The sequence below is a fragment of the Siniperca chuatsi genome, linkage group LG6, assembly GCF_020085105.1.
Source record: "Siniperca chuatsi isolate FFG_IHB_CAS linkage group LG6, ASM2008510v1, whole genome shotgun sequence".
Lineage (NCBI taxonomy): Eukaryota > Metazoa > Chordata > Actinopteri > Centrarchiformes > Sinipercidae > Siniperca > Siniperca chuatsi.
Genome location: NC_058047.1, coordinates 24,375,019 through 24,399,632, shown reverse-complemented (window position 1 = coordinate 24,399,632; position 24,614 = coordinate 24,375,019). Strand labels below are relative to the sequence as shown.

The 24,614-nt window shown below is 39.7% G+C and overlaps 1 protein-coding gene across 3 annotated transcripts; it reads right to left on the bottom strand.

Annotated features, from left to right (window-relative positions):
* Positions 1-622: 622 nt before the first annotated feature.
* Positions 623-23,287, bottom strand: reps2 (RALBP1 associated Eps domain containing 2). 3 transcript variants are annotated; one of them, XM_044198672.1, is made up of 19 exons: positions 22,530-23,280; positions 16,806-16,929; positions 16,097-16,272; positions 14,052-14,160; positions 13,369-13,475; positions 13,128-13,269; positions 12,982-13,045; positions 11,482-11,650; positions 11,315-11,368; positions 10,154-10,232; positions 9,638-9,712; positions 9,440-9,488; positions 9,207-9,343; positions 8,797-8,858; positions 8,568-8,657; positions 5,090-5,176; positions 4,832-4,965; positions 3,736-3,841; positions 623-1,923 (listed from the first exon to the last, which is right to left on the bottom strand). In XM_044198672.1, exons 1-19 carry the CDS (start codon positions 22,707-22,709, stop codon positions 1,855-1,857), a joined length of 2,013 nt encoding a protein of 670 aa, XP_044054607.1. In that variant the 5' UTR covers positions 22,710-23,280; the 3' UTR covers positions 623-1,854. The 3 variants fall into 3 exon arrangements, with proteins under 3 accessions (XP_044054607.1, XP_044054609.1, XP_044054608.1); XM_044198674.1 differs by lacking the exon at positions 4,832-4,965 and having other exon boundaries at positions 5,067-5,176; positions 22,530-23,287; XM_044198673.1 differs by lacking the exon at positions 11,315-11,368 and having other exon boundaries at positions 22,530-23,282.
* Positions 23,288-24,614: the final 1,327 nt, after the last annotated feature.

Genomic DNA, 24,614 nt, shown 5'->3' with positions numbered 1-24,614 from the left:
TAGAGCCACGCTATTAAGTTGAAAAAAATGTCTGGATCAACATCAAAGTCCCTGATCATGATCAAAGTAGCTCGTTGGAGGACTTGGAGTGAGTGGGGATTTTGAATGCAACGTGAATGAGAGAGAAATAGGAGTGAGGTGTCTAAATGGGAGCCAAGTGTGCCAGTGGATATTTTGGGCCGGCAGTGGCGGAGGGTCTGGGAATACAGCCATCAGTGGTGACCTGCTTGACCCCTGGTTGTTATGTCTGTGTTGGAGAAAGCACAGCTGCTTTGTGAGAGCTAGAAGGTTATGACTGCAGTCTGTTTGATCTCTTTTGCTCTCGTACCTATGATATGATAACGGCTTCTGAATCATCGGTTAATGTATCCATGTATGTATCCTTCAATGTCACCTTATTAAGTCTTAAAAGGGAGAAGAAGTACTTTATTTCAGAATTTCAGTGTAGTTATCTTATTTTGAAAGACATAATTTGAGAAATGTATTCAGAGGTTTCCCACATTGATGCAACCCTATGTTATAGCTTTACACACAAGTAAAAGGGCAAAACAATGTTTCTTTCAGTTATTGACAAAAGGATGGACTCTTGTATCATTAGGTATAATGAAATAATTACAAGCAATGAAAAATAGACAACTTTATTGATTAGTTTGATTATTGTCTTCAGGCCAGAGCTCAGTTGTGCATGATTTAAGTTGAATTTACAGTCCAATGCTCACATCATTCTAGCAAACATGCAGTATCAAGCATGCCATCATGTATTTCAACCACTTCATTTACCATCATGAACAATCAGGATGTGTGGGGGAAAAAATGGTCTAAAGCAGGTTTAAGCAGCACCACATCTTTGCATAGATAAAATCAAAACCACACCTCCTTGTACAGATATTAGCTGTTTTGAAATCTATCCTGCAAAATAAACATTAGAGGAATAGTGTGCTCATTTCTTTTCTTTTCTTGACCGTTAACACTGGTTTGGTTTTTAATGGTTCTGAAAATATTTTTTTACAAACTTGAACATCAGTAAAATCCTTGTGACCGTATGGATGCAGTGCAGAAATAACTCTTCATATGATAATAACCATAAGGGGATTCAATATCAACAGTCAGACAGTGCTTAAAGATGGAGCAAAGTTTCAAGTAAACTGTCCCAATTTCATACAAATCCAGTGTCAGCATTCTTCAGTGTCCTAATAGCCTCATGTGCCAGTGCTACAGTGTGACAACAGACAATCAAATCTTGTGTGCAGGCTGGAAATCTGTAAATAAATCAAATCCAACTCATACCTAATGTGGCTTTTTCAAACATTAAGTACAACCTTGCAAAAAAATAATCAGATTTGGAAACCAATCTGTAGCACCATCACTTGCTTTAGACCACATGTGGATACACATGAAATGTACTGTATACACAGACTGACAAAAACAGAGTACTTTAGTTCCCATCATTGACACAGATAAACATGTATCTGAGTCATACCAATATGTGCACAAACTGTTACATGTGTTGTAAGCAAGGTAAGATTCATGGGAGAAACTAACAGGAAATCAAAAGAGAAAAATAAGTTAGAATAACACAATGAGTAACATGATATTTTACATGTGCCTATCATACAGTGATTAAAAAAATGCATGGTTTAATCCTGCAAAACATCAGTAAAAGTGATAAAGAGTAACATTTGGATGTGGGACAGGAGTTGTTCATCAAATAAATCCAAGAGTCACATCCCTGTTTGTCTCCATCGTCAACCCTTTTACATTTATTATGTATTCATGACCTAAGACAGCAACTTTCTGTGGTATGTTTGATAGAGATGTATTTCGGTGACTCTAACCACCAGACTTCAGACTCAGTCACGTCGAGGCCAGAGGCCGCAGGAGCTCCAGCTGGGACTCCAAAGTGACCCTCTCCTGGTGAACCACCTGCAGCCAACCAAAAAACAAAAACAAAACATGACCTTTGATCACTGCACTCTGAACAAGAGACGCAACTCTTACATGACTTGCTTTATTTGCCATGGTAATGATAGTCTAGAACAAGATGGATCCCCTAAAATGGCCCCTAATGTTCATTACACCCCCAAATATGAAAATGTTGGACAGGGTGAACAGCATACAAAGAATCCTAGTCTCTGCGTTTGACCAATAATAGGGCTAAAATGTAAAAATTGTCCTGAGGGTGGCACTAGAGGAAAGGCCACAAGGCCAATTCATGTGGAATGGATTATATGAATGTAGAATATGTACAGCGTTGATATTTGGCATCTAGGGCCTGACCTTGTCACTCCCCACATGAAAGCGCAGCACAACAGGGAGTGGGGAGTGACCATACTAACCCCCCATGTGAGTGCAGCGGCAAACTCAAGTTGACTGCTTGTCTGAGGTGGTAATGATGGTCTTTAACTCTTTAACAAGATTAATCCCCTAAAGTGGCCACTAATGTTCATCACACTCCAAAACATGAAACTGTTGGACAGAATGAACAGCATACAATGATCCCCAGATTCTCTCAGTTTTACCAGTGGAAGAGCTAACTGAGCAAAGGCCACAAGGTCAATTCAATCAGCCAACTCACATGGAATGGATCATAGTGAGAATGCCGACTATGTACAGCATTGATATTTGGCGTTGAGGCTTTGACCTTGTCACTCCCTACAAGAAAGCACTACTGCACAACAGGGAGTGGGGAGTGACCATACTAACTTCCCTCTTAAGGGAACATAGATTCAGAGGTGGATGCTGGGGTGGACAGAATGAACAGCTTTCTCGAACTTTTACTACGCACGTGTCTTCATTTCAAATGTTACTGCAACTTTAGGGGGAAAAGTCTATTCCTTTCCATCCAGCCTCCTGTCTTTCCTCACACACCCTGTTGTAGTTGGATGCCTGAGCAGCCCAGGCTCTATTTTGAAGAAGACAGTTGTGAATGCCAATGGCTGTTTGGTATTTCAACAAGGCCTGAGTCTATATAAAGACACATATGCCTTTCTCTGCAAAATTCCACAGATGCTTTGAGGAACTGGCAGAATTAGAGTGAATAAATGACATCCTAGATTACCAAGGACTCATGGAAGAAGAATGCTATTATATAAACTTAAAACTTAGCTTAAAACCAAACTGCCTATTTGGACTTGGAATGATTTTTGAGAATGACCTGAAATTGGATGTGTATTGCTTGATTTTTACTTTTTTATTCTTTAGTCTCTGTTTCATTAAAGCTATAAAAGTGCTGCATGTGAGCGTGAAGGTTTCGCTACTGGATCATTTACGAGGAGAATGACAGGCATGCAGCATGTGTTCCAAATGTGAGTGCGTGTGCCACAGGCAGATCCCCAATGCAAACAGCCAAGTCTGTGCCATTAGTTCAGCTATGAGTGATGGGTAGGGGAGCAGACAGTTGAGCCTGGAGCTTTTACAGCAAGTTAGACCAGCGGGAGCATTTGTTGTTGCACTCATTTGAGAATGTGTTGAATTCAACTTCTGACACACAAACGAAAACTTTCGAAACAGTGTTAACATGAACACTCCCACGCTCTCATGCTTGTGGTGAAAATGTAGTGTATAAAGGCCTTGTCGAAGGGCAGGGAATGTCAGAAAGTCACTGTGGCCAGCCATGTAGTCCACACCCAATTCACAGAAAAAAACACACACTCCTTCAGCAGAACACTGTATATGGACTGGTATGGTTGAATCAACATCTACAAGTGTGCTCTAAGAAATAGAAGATGGGCTGACCTTGAGTTGCTGTTGGAGCTCGCTATTAAGGCGTGTCAACACTGCGTTGGTTTCCTTGTTTTTACGGATTGCTGTCTGGATCTCCCTCTTCTGTTTGGACAGCAGCCTGAGAGAGAATTTTATCCACTTTTATCATCAGGTTTTAAATAAAATAGTATAACATAACTGACCTTGTTCAGAGCACAACTTAAGGGAATGTATGAATAAACAGATTCCTGAGCTACCGCCAATTCTTTCAGTCATATTTGGGTCTAAACACTGTGTTTGGAGATGGGATTAAATGCATTGAGTTAAAGTGAACAAACTCTGAAACAATGGGTTGCTGCACTCAAAGACGGTGGACACCAAAATGATCAGAACAAAGCACGGGGGTTTTACATCAATCAACCAGCCATTGCTAGCAGTCACTACTGTTCTTGATGGTCACCGTCTACTGCACTGACAGACAGTTTCAATGAGCTGTCTGGTCAATAAGGAGACAGGAGCACATATGCTAGAGTCATTACGGTGGGTTAGGGTGTGCCTTAATGTCTGTTGAATTCCCCTTTCTGGATAGCTTTAAGGGGTTAACCATCACCTTACAGTACTGTAGGTACATTTAAGAAGTTCTTAAACCTGCATTAATTGATTTTTTTAGCCACTGGTGGGCAGCGCAACAAGCTGTGATCACAACACTGACACATATCACCTAATAAAGTTGATATGGTTAACGTGCTAGCAAACAGAGGCTTATTCACACACCAAGCAGACACGACGCAACATTAGCATTCATTTAGAGTCGTGTTTCTTCCCACCTGATGAATGTAAGTCTAATATTCACTCTCCTTTTAGGTCTGCTTTGCTCTCTACCATCTTCTGAGGGAAAGATGTGTCTCTTTAGTCTGATGTTTATGCTGATGTGAGTGGGGAGAGTGAAACTAAATATTAAAGTCGCGAGCTGTAAAACCAAAACAACGAGTTAAAAGAAGCTAAAAAGCTTCACAGAGCGGAGGGGAACTGCAGAGAGGAGTGATGATTCTTTGCTAGGAGCGATCCTTTCACATTACACATAGTCATTTGATCCATTCAGGATTGAAGAGCGAAATGTTTAACTAACTTTTGAGCAGGTTTGGTGGGGGGAGGAAATGGCATGGCAGGTGGAGGTACGGGCTCCAGGTTCTGGCTCTCTGTGTGGTATTTCCTGCGGACTGGCTTCTGTGGTGCCTGACTATGAGAAACTCCAATCACGTCCTGTGAAGGAAAGTTTCAGAAAGCCTTGGGGTGAGGAGGTGAGAGCCTCCTCACCCCAACAGAGACATAGACACATAAAATAATATCAGCATGGCTCTCACATGTCTATGTTAGCGGTTCCGACCTGTTTTGAAGCATTTGTCGAGTCTTCTGTACTTGGACCAAATCTAGAGCATGGACCCTTTTCTTCAGGTTTCACACTGCTCTCTTCCTGCAACACAGACAAAAGCATGAGTAGAATTAAATTACTCAAAACAACTTGCTGGGACACTGGCCACATAAGCAATACTATAAAACATCTCTTCCTACTGACGGCCGACGTAAGAGTGTTGATGTCACGATGAGGTGAAATAAAATGAAGGAGCTGCTTAAGAGGCAGGATGAAATGTGTCCGCCCTGACCGTGGATAAATCAGCACCTTCCCTTCAGGCACCACGATCTAGTGCTCTCCAGCCATCGCTTCCTGCCTGCTCAGGGGCAGCCATGATGGATTAGCTTGCCTTTATTGCATCTCCCTGCTGCATTTCAGCCATTATTCTTTTCTAGACCTAATGTATAAAAGTATCACCACCTCCTTTCATTCAGCAGAGAGGTTAATAGTGCAAGAGTGTGAAAATAGGGCCTACACGTGAAGGTCAATTTCTTAAATTTTAGCTCATAGCAAGACTGCAAGATTTGTTGTTGTGAAAGTTGAAGGAATTTCATACTAGGCAGCACCTTCTCTACTTTTTCTGCACTACATCATTTACCATCTGTTAATGTTGGATTTAGTGAATTTGATCCACTAATTTCTATGGGCTGCTGTCTGCATTGCGGTGGCAGTTGAAATGCCTGGGCTTTCCTGATGGTTTAAACAGGCTAATGCTGCTGCTGTAAATTGTACCCAAGAAACCCAAAAATCTATTTTGCTGAGCAACGCAACTGACATGCAAGCAGAAACAAATAAATGACCCTGAGATTCACTGCACCATTAGATGTGAAACACAACCACAGCATGGAAACATTTAAAAGTACTGTAGTAGTTGCTACAGTGGCAATAAACCACAGGAGCTCCATCAGCAACATGTGTGGTCACATCAGCCATAAGTCACGGCTGTTTCACTCCAGTACAGTCATTGTCACATAAACCTTTTGAGGACAGGATCTTTACAACTGGCCTTATTTAACTCTTAAATAAGAGCAAACCAGCAAAAAGAATATTCAAACCAGGTGAAGTAAAATTATAGATACTAAAGCTCCCTGTGGTGGTGTTGGCACCACAGGGAGCTTTTGAGTGAAGCAAGCGAAAAACAATAGGAACAAGAGAGGAGAGATGACTTTGACCCTGTCTAGCAAATTTCTCTACTCGCTGGAGGAGACGATGAGCCTTGGTGAGTGTGGATGGTAGTTGCGCTGACAGATATGTATATTTAGCTCTGCTGTGCTTTGGAAAAAAAATACAAAGATGTGGCATTTAGGTCATGGCTGCAGTAGCATCACTTCTGGCTGCCTGCCCAGTGTCTCATCGACTGCACTGTAGTTTCTTCTTACTGACCCTGCTGTGGTCCCTGGAAAAGTTTGTTGTTGGAAAAAGTGAAGTGAAATTAAGTGAAGCGAATAGATAAGTTAAGTGAAGGTAGGTGAAGTAAAGTGAAGGTAAGTAAAGTAAGGTGAAGCAAAGAAAAATCGTGAAGCAAAGTGAAATTAAGTGATAAAGTGAAGAGAGGCGAAGTAAAGTAATGTAAGGTGAAGCAAAGAGAAGGTAGAGGTGGAGTGAAGGGAGTTACAGTGAAATTAAGTGAAGAAAAGTGAAGTTAAGTGGCTGTAAGTGAAGCAAAGAGAAGTGAAGTAAAATAAAATAAAGTAAAAGTGAAGTTAAATTAAGTGAATTTTAGTGAAGTCAAGTGAGGTGAAGTTAAGGTTAGTGAAGTGAAGTTAAATAAAGTCAAGTAAAGTGACATGAAGTGAAATGGGTTTAACTTAACAAGTCACACGCAAGTTACTTCTTTGCCCTTTTCTTTAACAGAACAAAGAATGAACAGTATATGACAGCAGATGTTAAGCTGTTTTTCCATTCACCATAACTGCAAATTGAACAACTCCCAAGGTCTCCCTGCAAAAGCAGGTATCAAATATTCACCCGTAACTCAAGATAGACATGTTTTATGTTAAGGAAGCTATTTTTAACTACCCCTATAGTTCACTTATGTCTCTCTGAGGGGTTTGGGCTCGTATGAGTTTCAGTTCCTCTTACTAAGTAAAAAATACAGGGTATTTATACATACCCCGTATGTATAAATATCTTGTATTTTAGGATCGTCCAGTCTTCTTGGTTTTAATTAAGACTAAGTAAAATATCCTGTGGGAAGACAGAGGAATGGTGATACTGCACAGGCAACAGTGAAGGAGAGGAGGAGTTAAAGATACAAGAGCAGAGAGAGTAATGAGAGGGCATGTCTACTGGATTCAAGAAATACAAACCATGAGTGATTAAAAAGACAGCCTAATAAAGTCTAACTCAGTAATGGGGGACGGATTTGAGGGATCATATGACATCCAGGATAGAAGAGGAAGGATTGAGCCAGTCTGTTTGAATAAAATTAGGAGCTGCAGTGCCCTTTGACCTTAAAACTACATCTGATTTGTCAAATAGGAGTCAGGTGGATGCCATAAAGATAGAAACCCTTCAGGCTGTCTCCCAGAAGCATGGTCAAAAAAATACAAAGAAGAGCTTTGTATAAACATAGCTTTTACCAGGAATCACCAGGAAACGCCTAAACTTGAGTCCAAATAATACAAAAGTTGAGCATCTGCACATTTTGTGTATTATGTTTGTTGTGCATACAGCTAATTTCAGAAATTGGAGGTTTGAAAAAAGTATTTTTCATATTAATCTGCACATCCGTAGACTCCCAAATGTGGTGCGGTAATTAGCATCTATTTAATTTATCTTGCCTATGACTGAGTAAATCTGATAAAACACTATAAAGAACAGCTTGAGACAGTAAAATGACATTTAATAAGTTGGTGTGTTTTAACCAAGAGTAGACATTGACCACCTAAATGCTGGATCATATCATATAAGGCAAACATTTTATAAATTTTACACATTTTCATTTTGGCTTTAAATGTCCCTCCTTCCAACTTTCTATGGCTATTTTCTGTGTGAGAATGATGTGTTTTGTCATGAATATTAAACATGCACTGGATTGTTGTGTTGTGTAATAGGATACAAGTATATACTCAAATGAAATAATAAAAAGCGTCAGGAAAGACAAATGAAGGACAAAGAGAATGGGGTTGAAAAGGTTGAGACTAAATGAGCGACACGTCACCTCAGTCATAAATAAATCCTTGATGGATTCGCTCGCTTGCAGTTTGATGTACACCGCTGTCATAACCTTTGAGTTCATTTGTGTCTTGAAATAGAGGCTCGTATATTTGACAAACATGACATGGAAGGCGGAAAATTGGGGAGTGGAAAACGCTGACAATCTGGGATGGAGTTTTGAGTTTGCCTGCTTGTTTTCCCCCAGTTTTGCAGTCAATTTGTGTTGCTGCTTGCTACATTTGCAAACTCCAACCAAGACAAATCAAATCAGAAAATCTGATTTTATGCTCACCTCTTCTCTAAAGTGACTGAAGTCAGCAAAGTTTGGCTGCTGCACTTTTTTCTGGGGAGTTGTCTCTGAAACGTTGATAAAATGAGACACCTGACAAAAGAGATGATAGGTACTGATTAACCAAAGCTTTCTTTCATGATTAATTTATGAGAAATTTGTACAGTTGGAGTTCAGAGGAACAACAAAGGCTTTGTTCACGTGATATAAGAGCATGTCAAACCATGCTTACCTGTGAAGTTGATGGTCTAGGTGGGAGGGCCGGAGGCGGTGGCAACCATCCACTTTTTACCCCTAAAATCCAGACAAAATATCACCAAGATATAAACTAGTGTGGCTATATTTTGCTCTCAGGAGTCACATTTCACTCTTTAAACAGAAATAAACCACCCATATTTTCAGAATCAGACACTGAATTGCACTCTTGTGAGCCTCTCACCTCTCCGACTGAACAATAAAACCTACCTATCTCCACTTCTGCTTTTGTTCTCCATGAAAGGAGAACTGTCATAAACAAAAAACAATGATTCGGTTGCAAAATGCACCGTAGCTCCAGGCAGTGTGAGTGAGTGTGTGGTAGAAAACTAATATTGTGAGAGGAGCTGAGTGAAGACAGGAAGCGTCCTAAGGTGTGAATCGTACCTGGAGCGCCCTGCTGGAAGAGCTTGTTGAGGTCCAGAGAGGAGGCTCTGGAGTGGGTTTTTTGGGGTCGAGGTGGAGGGGTGGGAGGCTCTTCTGCTTTCTTCATCGCATCTTCAAAAGAAGTGCTGGAGTAGGACCTGGAGGTGAGGTCACCGGAAAAACAAAGAGTATAATGAGGTTAGTGAGCAATGCCGGAGTTCAGAAGACTTGTAATCCATTTCTGTAATTTTCACCTCGGCCTAGTTTTTGTCCTCAGCTGTGGGTCCAGGTCCTGAGGCGGCTCTGTGAGGAAGGACACATTAAATGAATAAAGGCCCATTTGGTCTTGTTTGTTAAAGCACTGAGGGTGCACTGTGGTACATGATGTGTGCATGTACAGGAACAAAGTATTCACTGTCATTTTCCCACGTTAAAAGGAGTTTTAGTATCACCTGGCCTCTCAGGAAAAGCACCGAGTTGTAGAGTCTTTTTCTCTCGAGATGTTGTCACCCTCTTCACACCTACATCTGTAGACACAGGGATAAAGGCATCAGCAGTAGGACAAGGTGCACGAAGACTCGACTGCTTCAGAATATACAATACAATATACATGAAGAAAGATGCTACAGTATGTTGTTTTAAAATACTTGTATCAAATTCTAATACTTACTAATATAGTATAATCTGGGATGGCAGCACTCCAAAATCACAAATCATTTTATGAATATGTTGCTTTCCTGACATATTCAGATTTGTAGTTTCAAAATAAAAAAAAAAGTAGAAAAGAATATTTAAAGATGTTTTTTAAAGCTTTTGCTACTATCCCAGTTCATATTTTGTGTGTAACACCCAGTTAACTCAGAGGAAGTGCATGTGCCTTACATCTGATTTTAGAATGTAATGTTTTTCAGTATTTTTGGATGAATTGCTTAAATAAACAAACTGGAAAATGGTGCATCTCATTTTACCTTGTTTACGTAACTCCTCTTTCAAATCTTGTTTTGTTGTGGTCAGGCTTGGATGGAGACTCTCTATAATGCTCCGATCCTAAAAAAAATAAATAAATAAAATAAGCAAAAAGAATGCTCTGCGACATTTAGAACAACAACAACAATAATAAATAATAATAATAATAAAACTTTATTTATAGAACACTTATCAAAACAAAGTACAAAGTGCTTCACAAAGAGAGAAATAAAATACCACAGTGAATGATAAAATATAAAATGCATAAAAACAATACAATAAACAGACAACTCAGGTAAAATCAAGATATGCTTTCCGACTTAAAAGAAGACACTGACTGAGACAACCTAATTTCTTCAATACAACATTGCTGCCAGCAAAGACTGAAATAATGTCAAGTGTGTAGTGCATTTTAGAAAGTACAGGCTTATGCTCTAAGCTCAACATGTTGATGGGGATACTCTTGGAAGAACTTGGAGCAGCCTCATGTTCAGCTTGTTAGTGCCCCCTACAGGCACCAAAGACTAGTGGTGGAGGAAGTACTCAGATCTTCTACTTAAGTAAAAGTAGCAATACCACAGTGTAGAAATACTCTGTTACAAGTAAAAGTCCTGCATTCAAAATTATACTTAAGTAAAAGTACAAAAGTATTAGCATCAAACTTTACTTAAAGTACCAAAAGTACTCGTCATGCAGCACGGCCCATTTCAGAGTAATGTACATTAGATTACTGGACTATAATCATTGATGCATTAATGTGTTCATCACTGTAATGTTAAAGCTGGGGAAGGTGGAGCTCATTTTAATTACTTTCGATCCTGCTGGATAGCTTGTGACCCCCCCGGGATCAGTAAAGTCTTATCTTAACCTGTAACAATGGATTTATTTGTTGATTATATTTTGTATTATTAATCTGAATCTGCAAAGTAACCAGTAAGTTTAGTTATCAAATAAATGTAGTGGAGTAAAAGAACAATATTTGCCTCTAAAATGTAGTGGAGTAGAAGTATAAAGTAGGAGAAAATGGAAATACTCAAGTAAAGTACAAGTACTTAAAATTGTACTTGAGCAAATGTACTTAGTTACTTTCGACTGCCAAAGAGGGACTCCACATGAACTTTTTTTTTTAAACTGGCATTAGAGTATCTGAGGATTTGGTTTACCATCTGACTAGGCCTCAATTCAGCGTCCTCAAAGACAATAAGAGCCTCTGCACTCTGCAAAAAAAGCACAGTTTAAAGGGTTTAATTCTAAAATAAGAGTAACCAGCAAACTAAAGCAAAGACAAAGACATGTTTCATATAACAGATTCATGGCTGTTTTCCCTTACTTCAGGAGTATCCGGTATGTCCTCTTCCTGCTGCATGAACCCTGGCCGCAGGGTTGGAGGAAGGCTCTCTGGGAGAGGGTAACCGTTTTTGCGTGCCACAATCAAGTGAAAGGCTGTGCAGAACTCGGAGAAAGTGAGAGCTCCATCTCTATCCACATCACTCAACTCCCTTGTAAAAAAAAAAAAAAAAAAAAAAAAGTTGAAAAAATGAAACATCTGCAAAGAGTGAAGTTGTAGAATTATGTCTCAAACAATAATCATGATTATTAAATTTAGGTTATCACTAATACGATACGATAGTTTTTAACTACATGATACTCATTTGAGGAAAAATAGAAATTTCCTTGAAAGAAAGTAGATGTTCATTAGTAATTCATAGACAAATGTTACATTGTTCACAATAATTTCCATGTTCAGCGGATCTGCTGTGCACTGACTAAAAGACTCTCTAGTTAAGCTAGCAATTTATTGCTAATTTATTTAATATTGCTAATTGGAAAAGTACAATTGAACACAGTTTGTATTTTCGTTATAGTTTGTGCCAAATTACATAGTTCTTTTCGGAAACCTTATAGGAAATAACTAGCAAATTATTTCAGTAAAATAAAGTGCTACCACTATTTTTAGCCTCTTTAACACGATGCTGTATTATCATATAGCATAGAAACATCTTGAAATTGTTTAATAAATACGGTGTCAACATAAAATCTTGCCTGGCTCTGTCCACAAAAATCCCCCTACCAGCACCTCTAAAACTCACAGCCCCCTGTAAAACCACAACATGTCGCTTTTACACCTTGGTTTTTGAATGGATTAAACAAACTACATATAGCATGTTAATTAACTAACTAACTTTAAAGGGAAAGTTCCATATTCAGGTTAGCTAGGCTAACCAGTAGCAGCTTAGCACAAAGACTAGAAACATGGGGTAACAGCTAGCCTGGCTCCGTCCAAAGGCAACAGAATATAGAAACTGAAGAGTAAAAACGACACATTGTGCTGGTAGGCGGATTTTGTTACATTTGGACAGAACCAAGCTAGTTGTTTCTCCCTGTTTCCAGTCTTTGTGTTAAGCTAACTGTCCCCTGGCTTTTAGCTTCATATTTACCGTACAGACATGAGAGTGGTATTGATCTTCTCATATAGCTCTTGGCAAGAAAGCAAATAAGCATATTTCCCAAAAGGTCAAACTATTCCTTTAAGATTGTGAGAAACATCTTATTAACTAACTGATATTTTAGTGCAGATCACAATGTTACATTTTCCAATTAAATTTTCTTTTATCCAGTCATCCTCTTTGTTAAAATAAATGATAAAACAGCTCAAAATATACTTTTTAGTTTGAGGATGAGAAGACAGTAAAAAGGTCTGCACCTTTAAAATGAGGCCTCTGTCTGACTCAGTGGGCATGCTGAGGTGGCTTGGCTGATAAACCAAAACTGACACCCAACTGACCCCAGAACAGAACAAGGACAGGCAACACTATGAGTCAGCACTTACCAAATGTGGGAAAGTTCTGGTATTGGGAGCTTAGATTTTGTGAAGAAGTTCTTTGCAATGGCTCCTATAAAAGAAACACAAAGTGGTAAATTTGTTTTAAAAGTAATTTTTCAATTTAGAGGGTGGTGGGGGGGGGGGATCCATACCCAGGATGAGAGCCCCTAGGTCAGGCTGCAGACTCTTGAACTGATTAGTGTAATACTCCAGCTGTTCCTCTGTGATCCTCCAGGGGTCATCGTCAGAATAGTCTACTACACCCTGCTGGTCCAGCCTCTCTGACGAGGAAGCCTGGGAAGAAAGAAATCAGAACATAAATCATAATATAGACTTAATGAACTATAAAGAACCATTAACATGGCCGTACAGCTATAAGAAATCTGGCTTTACCCGAGCCATTGCAGGATGCTCCACAGTAGGTTTGGTTCCGTAGTTACTGGGCGAGGAGTGCTGCTCTAGCTGAACGATCAGCCGTGAGGAATGTTTGCTTTCATAGGCTGAAGGATAGGAGAGAAAAACACAGCTTTGGTGGAGTGGAAACCTGAGACTAACATGCAATGATTTCCTACCGATTACACCCCTCAAAAAAGATCAAAGGACCAGGAGAGAGTAAAGCGAGGAGAGAGCTTCCCATTTTGGAGGACTAAACAGGTGTCAGAGATGCAGTAAAACCATGAGTAGTGCAAGACATGCCCTTCTTGCAGTTTTAGTCCACTGCGTAATCAACAAGGAAAGTGCTTTATCAAAGAGACCACAAGCAAGTGTAATGTACTGAAAATGGTCCAAACATGCTGAACTACAGTATATTTCTTAGTAATGAAAACAGATGTGAAGTTGAGTTAAAAAAATAAGTGGCTGAGTTGTTTCTACCAACAGTGGAAACTTGAAAGCTGAAAAACACTAATCAAAACTGAGGTATTAAAAACTAAATAAAAATCATGAAACAAAGGCTCTGAAACCTACAATGGTGATAGGTTTCTTACTTGAAGCCAACATTTCTATTCCTCTGGTCTGACCAGTATGACTTTAAAACAAACATATGAGGTGTATTTGCAGAGTGGAAATTGTCTTACTGATCTGTGAGTCAGCTCCGTTTCTCTGCTTGGTGTACGGGTAGCTGCAGTAGGTCAGTGGAGAGCGAGGTGGTGAGCTGCATGGTGATCGTGGTGGGGACCAAGGTTCCTTCAGGGACACAATATTTGCTATTTCACATACACAGAACGAAAGAAAGTAGCCGCAATGCACATACTCCTAGTTACTCCTAGAGCAGGAAACTCTCCCACTAACATGACAGAGTGAATGGATTATGCACATTTTCAGTGGCACAATAATGTTATGAACAACCTGTTAGAACTCATGCCAAAATGTGCACTATTGCATTGAGGTCTGGTGAGGGTGGAGGCAAATGTAACCTGAACTAAAGTAACTGTTATGTACCTGTAACTATCCTGAGATAATGTTTCTTTCGTGGCACAGCGCACTAGCTTCTTGAAGTATCTATTTGAGAACAGGCAGACTGGTGTCTCCCAAGAGCAGGACTACTGCGGTAGAGCACTGACCTGGAACAACTCTTTTAATTCAGTCCATGTTCCAGTTTTGAGGGGGTTACAATAAATGCAGACTAAGGTTGTTAAAAGTATTGATACTTTGATACTTTTTCGATACCATGTGTTTAAAACGATACGATCTCTGTTAATTATACCTTCGACAGTATCGAAAGTACCGAAACCATAAAGCTGCACAGATGAAACAACAGGGAAGAAAAATGTGTTCAGTGACTTTTTCTCTACCAGCACTGTGTGCAAGTTGAAAAAAATATATCCTATTTTGTGTGCCTAGGACTGTTTTTCTTTTTTCCGTGGTATCGAAAGAGGAATCGAGTATCGTTTTTTAATACAAGTATTGTATCGAAGTTTAAAATTCTGGTATTGTGACAATCCTAATACAGATTTCTTAATACAATTTCCAATGACGATGTTTTTTTTTAAACTCATCTTTTAATTACATAGAGGACAGTAGAGAGATGAAGAGATGACAGGAAATGAAGGGGAGAGAGATGGGGAATGCCATGAAACAAAGGTCTCCTGCTGAACTCGAACCAGGGACATTATGATTCATGGTCGGCGCCTTAACCCCTAGGCTACCAGGGTGCCACAATGACAATGTTTAAAGGTTAGGTTCACATTTTTTCAAGTCTGTCTTAAATCAGTAGTCATGTGCCCATTTAAACATTGAAACAGGTTTTGCTTGCTGTAATCGTTCCTCCTGTTCATACTGACCATGAAAATATGCCTTCCTTATGCACTTTCAATGTAAGGGATCAGGGACAAAATCCACAGTCCTCATTTTGTGCAAAAATGTATTCCAAGGTTAATCTGAAGTTAATATGAGTTAATCAAATCAAATGGATATCTTCCAACGTTAGTCTTTTTAGTACATTTTTGTTACTATCATTCCACTTGCAGCACAACAGGGAAACACTACAATATGTTTTTGTACAAAATGAGGACTGTGGATTTCGTCCCCCATCCTGTACATTGGAAGCACATTAGGAAGGAGTCTTTTAACGGCCAGTATGAACAGGAGGAACGATTACAGCAAGCAAAACCTGTTTCAATGTTCAAATGGGCACATCCCTATTGTTTAAAGACTGACTTGAAAAGTTGTGAACCTATCCTTTAAGTATAATGCAGCATTAAAATAAAATCAGCAAGTTGTTACAGGTGTTGCCAGAACAGGCTGCATTTTGTCGACTCTTCAGTTATCCAGTTTGGGTGATCCACATCAAGTTTTCATTAGGTTTGTATTCTGAGATGCCCTTCTGCATATGAGTGTCTGCATACTTGTGGCCGGTCGGGTACCTTGAAGGAGCTTGTCATTCTCCTCTAATCTCTCATCAACAAGGAATTTCAGCTCTAATGATTAAAGCTGACCGGAATGTCTTTGCTCAGTGCACCATTCTTGGTCAACTCTAAGCATTTCCTCAGCATTGCACCCACTCAATGTTGTTCTAAAACATCTTAATAGTGATCTGTGTTTTATTCTGAACTCTCTTCCAAACTCAAAATTAGCTATTTAAATCTAAGATGTCAGAGAGTAACTTTCACTGCAAGCTCACCTTCTTCTCTACATTGGCCTCCGGGGGCCTGAAGGCGCTCCTGTCTGCTGGACTCCAGGAGACGGAGCCAAGTGCAGTCCCACACTGAGTCCCCTGACTGTCTACGCTTGGAGGGACGGTTGAGTATCGCATCTCTGGTTCATTCTTCAGCCCAACAAATCTGGGCAGAGGTAGATCTAAAGGGAGAAATAAGGCTTATTTTTGATTCTTGTTTGCCATGTTAGTTTGGGATTTTTTCTTTCTCGATTATGCAGCCTTTCCTTTTTTTTCTTCTCCTTGGAAATAAGTCAATAACAAAAGTATTTAATGTATAAAAAGATTGTTTGTCTTGTCTGATCAGGAGCTTTCTGTATGATGACCTTTGGCACATCTAGAATTACACTGAGGGAATTAATCAGGATGAGCGTCTTAACATGTCTTATTCTACCGAGGTGAGCTACTACTGAACCACACCACACCGTGACTATAAAACTCTGAACATGCTTTTTCTAATAATCCATCAAGCTACCATGTGCTAATTAGAAAACAGATTTTCCTCTTTGGTTGGGGTGTGACTGATTGTGTGCTCTTGTAATAAGGCCAAACCCACTTAGCCCTTTCCACGCGACTCCCCTTTCATCCAGATTAGACCAAATCCTGCCATGTTAAGATAATCTCCTGATCCCCTTTTGCTCTCATAAGACGCCTCCTCTCTGAGCAGCATACTTACTGGCTGTTACACTCTCCAGATGGATGGGCAGACCAGACTGGGCGGCCGCGAGCAGCTTCAGGGCCACATAGAACTGAGGGGTACCAAAGTAGCCCAGACGCTTTGCTCCACACACCTCGGTCACCTGAAAAAGACAGAACGTTTAGAATCATTTTGGACATGTTGTAACAATATATTACCCTGATAAATCTCATCTTTTATATTGCCTACAGTGTTTTCCTCTTTTCAGAAACCTAATCTAGCCAGGACCAGAGTAAGCTTAAGTATGTGATTATTTTACACCGTGATCAAGATAATGTGTAGTACAAAATTACAGGCTCTGCTAACTAAGCGGCACAGTGGGATCTGTTTATCCAGTACTCTTTTGATTAGAGGTACAATGACTGCTTTGGGAGAGCAAAGAAGATTAGGATTATGTGGGACAATCAAAGAAACATTCCCCAAAATATAACTGAAAGAATTTTTCTTTTGAAAAAAAAAAAAAAGTAAGACTGTTTATAACTGAGTTTATAACTGCTGATATGAATTCAAGCTCCTCTATGATTAAATGTACATATGGCTCTTAAATACAATACTGAAACAAAGCAACCGTGAATACAAACAGCAAACACACACACACACACACACACACACAGCTTGATGATTGGGTAAAAATGCATAAAGAAATAGTTTGACAAGTTGGAGAATATGCATATTTGCTTCCTTACTGGGTGTTAGATGAGAAGATCGATACCACTCTCATGTATGTACAGTAAATATGAAGCTACTGCCAGCAGACAATTAGCTTAGCCTTGCATAAAGACTTGAAACAGGGGGAAACAGCTAGCCTGGCAGTAAAAAGGTAACACAATCCACCTACCAGCACCACTAAAGCTCATAGCCCACCTGTAAAACCACAAAGTGTGGCTTCTACACCTTGGTTTTAGTGTAGATTACACAAACTAGATATAAGATGACACACTAACATTAAAGGAATAGTTCAATATTTGTGCTAAGCTAACAGCCAGCAGTCCGTTAGCTTACCTTAGCATAAAGCCTGGAAGCAAGGGGAAACAGCCAGTTTTGTAAAAGAAAGCAAATAAGTGAATTTTCTCTAAATTTACTACAGTTGTCACAAAGACATCCTGAGTCCTCAGGGGCAGCGGGACAGTTTCCTTGTCTAACTGGTGCTTCAATAACCCTCAAACTGTAACCAGAAACTCTGAACTGTAGTTTTTCTGGGAATTTTTTCTCACTTCCTCATCAATGTTTGTGGTGTGGAAGAGATTTGTTCTAATTTGACAGTGAACTTGTGTTCCCAATCATTTCAATTATATTAGAGTTCAACCCCAAATTGTAACTATGACAAAAGGCCCGGACATATCGAGAACAACACATATAGTATTGTTAAATAAAAAAAGCAATATGGCTACAGCTTGATTTTCCCGAGTCACTTCAACAACACAAGGATGTCCAATGGACTGTTTTAGTTTCAACATGGAAGGGGTGACTGACAGATGACAAGCCAAACAAAAGAGAAAAGCTTATGCTCTTCTTGTGGCAACAATGGATTAACAGTGTTTACCATGAAAACGTTTTTTTTTTAATAAACATGCAAGATCCAAAAGTCCACTGTCTAATGAGGTCGAGGGGCGGGTGGAGTGTGTGTGGCTTATATCGCCTTTATGAGACATTATTTCTGCTTGACCTGCATTGTATTCATTCAACAGCTTTCACTGGCAGATGAGATCTAAAATAACTACAGGCCAGTGAGAGGCTAAGCAGACAGCAGAGGTCAGCAGAGAAAGATTAATGATGAGATTATTTCAGGAACACCGGTGAAGGCCTTGAGGAACCAGACTGGCAGGTCAGATCTATGGGCTGAGGGGGAAAGTTATTTAAGGAAGATGGAAAAATGCCATTTCAGCTTTCGACTTTCCGGACATCAATAAATCATATTCCCTGTTGACAATGTGAATGAGAAAATTTGAATATTAGCCATGTTAATATGCTGGATATCTGACACACATGACCAACAGATTTGTCCTTTTTTTTTTTTACTTTGTAGCAGATCACCTTAAACTATGACTAAAACATTTCTGTTATTCAATTATTTGTAATGCAAAATAACAAATAAGCTAAGAGCACATATTTTGTGTTTACCAGATTCAGTATCACTGTTGAAGTATGAAAACAAGCATGCTAACATGCTCACAGAGACAATGCTGACATGCTGATGCATACCATGTTCAGCCTTAGTCTAGCATGTTAGCATGCTAAAATGTGCAAATTAGCACTAAACAAAAAGTACAGCTGAGGCTGATGGGAATGCCATTAGTTTTGGAAGTATTCAGTCATAAAAACCAAAGTACAGGACACATTGAAATGTTGACCTGGTGAAAGGGCTGGGGGTGTGGCGTTAGAAAAAGTGAGCTTGTCAGACCTCTGTAGCCTGCTCCTCATCTCTGCTTGAGGCTAGCAGCTCAAGGCTACATTAGATGATACTAGCATGACACACCTGAACATGAATCAGTGGAGTACTTTTTTTAAAAGGGATCCCCAACGTTATTACAATTCATCCTGAGGGGGGCATGAGTATTGGTACCAAATGTCATGGCAATCCCTCCAATAGTTGTTGAGACATTTCACCAAAAGGCAGCAATGTCAAGCCTCAACTCTCAAACAATGTAGCCGATTAAACCAAGATCAATGTGCCTATTGAGCATTTCAGCAACTATTTTGCAAGCAACATGTGGCCCGACCAGACCTGGATGTGACAACACCAGGAGAGATGAGTTCCGGAAAGTTACATCTTGAACAAGGCCACACCTTAGTCAACCAGACAGGTTCTACAGCAATGTCTCTCAACACATAATTACGTGTAACTCAGCACGTCACTATATTCAGCACACACCAGAGACTTCCTCTTTAACTTGACAATGTAAGCAGAGACATTAATGGGTAATTCATGCAATCTCAAATCCATACTTAAATTACATGAAATAATTTGCTCACACAGGGGAGGCATCCAACTAAACATTTAACCTTCCACTGTGTACTCCAAATGGCTACTCTGGCTGTTATCATGTTCACACGATAAACCGTTATGGGAAACATTTGCTGTACTCTTAAGTCCATGAAATCAGCATAACAATTGATTTAATCGCAGAGTAATGTGTGGGAAGCTGAGCCCTTTCTCTGAGAGACTACTGGCTTCACAGACAGCAATGACAGCTCAGCAGGAAGAAGGGTCATGCTTTTTCTACTTATCTGCTGCAAACACAGGTTACACATAAAGATCCTTCCTCTGTAAATCTGGTCAATCTAGGTGACTCATGACTTAACAAAACACACCTCTCCATACAGTACATGATGGAAAATAGTTTTGACAAAGAGTGTATTTACAGTAAAACCAAGTCAAATCAAAACACAACTTCTATCTCTCATTATATATTGTGGGGTAAGTACACCATGTATGATCTGATACTGTTTGACATAATGACCCAGAAGTCAGCACTGAGTCCAAGAGTGATCGAGCAGGCATCCTGCGGCGGGGCCAAACACAGCTCAGAAGGCTGTGTGTCAATCACCCCCGTGTGGTGGCGGCAATCCAGGCCAGACAGGAAGGAAGCAGAGCTCAATGCCAAACTTCCTGACACCCACACAGAGACACAATAGGCTGCGATCGCTGGGAGCTGACCCCACGGGACAGTAAGTGGCGTGAATGGAGGCGGCAACACGCTGTGTTCATCTGAGCTGGAAAAATATGTTTATGTCCCTGTCATGGGTCAGCAAAACGACTGAGCTCTAGAACCAATGAAAAACAGTTTAGCACTACCACTGCTAACATATTTACGGTTAAGTATGTATAGTATCATCCCTTGACAATAAATCATTTGAAAGGTGATAGAAATATTTCTATCTATGAGATGGTACAGAAAAATCTAATTGTTTTAATCTTACATGTTGTTTTTTCCAGGTTTGAATTCGACTCCCAGTCTTCACTGGGTCAATGGTAAAATAGTGGGTGCAAACTTAAAGGACCATGCTGGTGTTTTTGCAAGTTTTAGCTCCTTAACTACAAATTATGTGTACTTCACATTTTTGTCGATTTTCTTTCAAATACTGCATAATTTAGTTGTATTTTTCCTCTTGCTCCAGGCAGCCATTGGTTTCCATTCATTTCTGTACTGTATAAAAATCAATTAGCGGACTTGAAAATTGCACGAGTTGTGTAACAGCGAACATCAAGTCTGTACAAATTTAGTCACATTATCATTATGTGGTAATGCAGTTTGAAAAGTTTGGATAAGCCTGTACAGCATTACTTCATACTAACAGAAAGTAATGCAGACTCAAAGTGACTCTATGTAACTTTACTGTTGCCGTGAGTGACAAATACAGGATAGTGTAAAGGTAGCAAGTGGGGAAAAGTTAAGAAGTCAAAAAACTCACTCATTAATGTATACAGCAATATCTTAGCTAAGGTTTGCTAACATTAGCCAACATAAACTACTGGTCATACCAGACCAGTGAAGCTGTAGCAGCAACAACACTGAACAGAGCAAAGATGCATTTTATTGCTTATGAATTTAACTTCTCATTTGGAAGCGTTAGAGTGTTATTTCTTCCTTCAAAAGTTACATAGTCTCGCTTCAATGTTCCCTGTGATAGATTACACAACTCAAGCAAGTTTCGAGAGTCTGCTATAGATTTATTAGATACTGTGCAGAAATGAATAGAAAACAATGGCTGCCTGGAACCACAGGAAAACCAAAAATCTAAAATACAGCAGCATGGTTTGCAAAATTGTTATCTGAAGAGCTGAAACAATTAGCCAAATATTTAGTCGACAGACACAAAATTAATCACCAACTATTTTGATAACCGATCAAAATATTGTTTAAATCAAACATTTTGTGGTTCCAACTATACTGTAAGGACTTTAAATCGCTGTAAATTCAATTTCTTATGATTTTAGAGCGTCGGAAAACAAACAAACAACCTGAATGTGTCACAGTGGACTCTGGCAAACTATAGCAGACATGTTTCATTATTTTCCAACATCTAATAGACAAAAAGATGAATGGATTAATTGAGAAAATAATCGGTAGCTTAATCAAGAATGAAAATAATCATTAGCTGGGATGTAAGGTATATGTGGTTTGTAGTAAATGGGCTAAAATGCAAAACCACTTCAGGGTCCTTTAAATAGAGAAGATTTTGCTCTTAGTAGCAGGCGAGTATGACACCAACAGCAACTTTAATACAAACCTTGAGACATCAGAAATTCTTCTGCTCACAGTAAGTTAACTAAGCAAATAATGATTTATGATGTGGACAACTAGTGCACACACCTGGATATTGAAATGCCATTACTATCTCTAATGTGACACTTACAACTAAAAGCCTCAACCCAACTATAAGATACATGTTTTCTTTTTTAGTGGATCAACAGACAAAATAGTGGGCTAGGAATGTAGTGAGGGGGACATGCAGACACATTTCCAGCTAATGCAGTAAGTGGAGGGACTGCCCTACTGTGTGCGACAGAAGGGGTGAGAGAGAGGAGACACTCCACAAAGCAAATATCAAAAGATCATACACTGCAGCCCACAGCCTGATCATTTCGACCCCTGCACATCACTGAGGTCTGGTGATCAGCAGCCGCAGCTCCCAGCCCTTCACACTTGATAACATGTGATGACCAAGCAGGCGCAGATGTGCGATACGGGCAGCACTCACTTTATGCAGGGATTCGGGAGGTAGCTGAGACGCCTTGAACAGCTCTGCCACTTTGCTGGACGACACTTTTCCTGAAGTGTCAGCTTGGCACAGACCGCGGAGACCTGAGTAATACCTCTGTTCATGTTCATTCAGGGAGATGAAACTCCCTGCAGACGCCACACCGGATTCCTGATCCATTCCCGGGGCTGGCGCATGGAGGAATCCGCCGGAGAAGCACTACAAGCAAACAGATCGATACATCCTGCTCCGGACACCGGCTCCTGTTTCAAGTCGGAAGCGGGGGTTTGGCAGGAGGAGGGCGGTATCACCTCCGACAGGAGCGTTCCTTGTGCAGACAGAGTGACTGTTCGGTTCAGGCTCATCCACTCCTACTGCCTATTATGGCTGATTGTGTCACTCCCGGCCTGCGCCTGCTGGGGGCGGTAGAGCACAGGAAGAAGAGGGAGGCATTGTCTGTGAAATAAGGGGCTGCTTTGTCTTACCACCCCATAATAAAGAAACAACTGTACTGGTGGGGGTGGGGGGTGGAAATTCAGATCAGCTTGATCTTACTAATAAATAAAAATCTATGTTAAATCTGTGAATGACTCCAGGGAAACCGAGGAACCCACTTTGGGAGTCACTGTATTAATTCACACTTGTCAGCATTGGTGGAAGACATGTTCAGATCTTTTATTCAGGTAACATGCCTGTAAGTTAATATATACAGTAAATACTCCATTACAAGTAAAACTCCTGCATTCAAAACCCTACTTGAGTAAAAGTACAGAGGGATTATCAGCAAAATGTATTTTAAGTAACAAAAGTAAAAGCACTCATTCTGCACAAAAATGTCCCCTGTGACTGATATATTATTATAAAGTATTACATTATTAGACTGTTAATATGCATCAATGTGTAAGTAGTATTTTGCTGTCGTCGCTGGTTGACGGTGGAGCTAGTTTACATACAGATTGATATTTTAATACAGTGTTTCCCAACCTAGGGGTCGGGCCCCTCCAAATGGTCACAAAATAAATCTGAGGGGTCGTGAAATGATTAATGGGGCAAGAAAGAATAAAAACCAAAGTTCAGTTACGTCTTGGCTTTTTGTGAAATATTGGATCATTTAACTGTTTGGACCTCAAACAGTTATTTAAATGAAACCACGTGAGACGTTTAGAGGGGGAAATCGCTCTTTGGTGGAACTGTTAACAGCTTATAAACATATCAAATGTGACAAGGGAGAAGGGATCTTTGACAATGCGTTGGATTTTCCAAGTTTATCGTATGTTTTTTTAATTGAAAAATCTTAATCTGAAAAGTAATAAATTAATTTCTTCACATTATGTAGTCGAGTAAAAAGTACAACATTTCCATCTGAAAAGTATTGAAACAAAAGTAACGTACAAATATCTCAGAATTGTCCTTAAGTACAGTACTTAAGTAATTGTACTTCCACAGTCACTCGTCAGTAATAAAAGTAGACTGAATGAGTTACCATAGCAACATCATTAATGCTACAAGACCTATAGCCCAACTTGCAACACTGAAACCAGTCAATTATCTAATTACCTTTGGCTGTAGAAGCACCAGCCAAAGACAAGACTCAGTCATTTTTTTGAGATATTTCAGAAACAACAAAATACAAAAATAATGAATGTTGCTCATCATCAGTGACTTTAGTAAATAGCCTGAATTCATTCTTGCTTTCGTAAATCCTAAAGCCCCTGTGATGCCTCTGCTGCCATCATCTGTTCAGGAAAATAGCTGCAGTGTGTGGTACTACAGCAAAAGCAGGTTATGTAAATCAGTCAAAGTTGAGTGTTTTACCTCAGTTTATTAAGATTTACTTCACATTATGGGATATCCCCAATAATCTTAGGAGAACTTTAGATTTTCCATTACGTTTTTCTGCATAACCAGACTTGGATAGAAGAGAAAAGAACAACACAACACGAAACAACAAAGTATTTTTATTTTATTTTTCTTTAATGTAACCGGCATCGTAAAAAAAAGGATCAAGCAGGACTTTTCTGTCCTGTTCATATTCTTACGCCATGGGTGTTGTCTGTTTTATGGAAAAACACTTAGGACATGTTA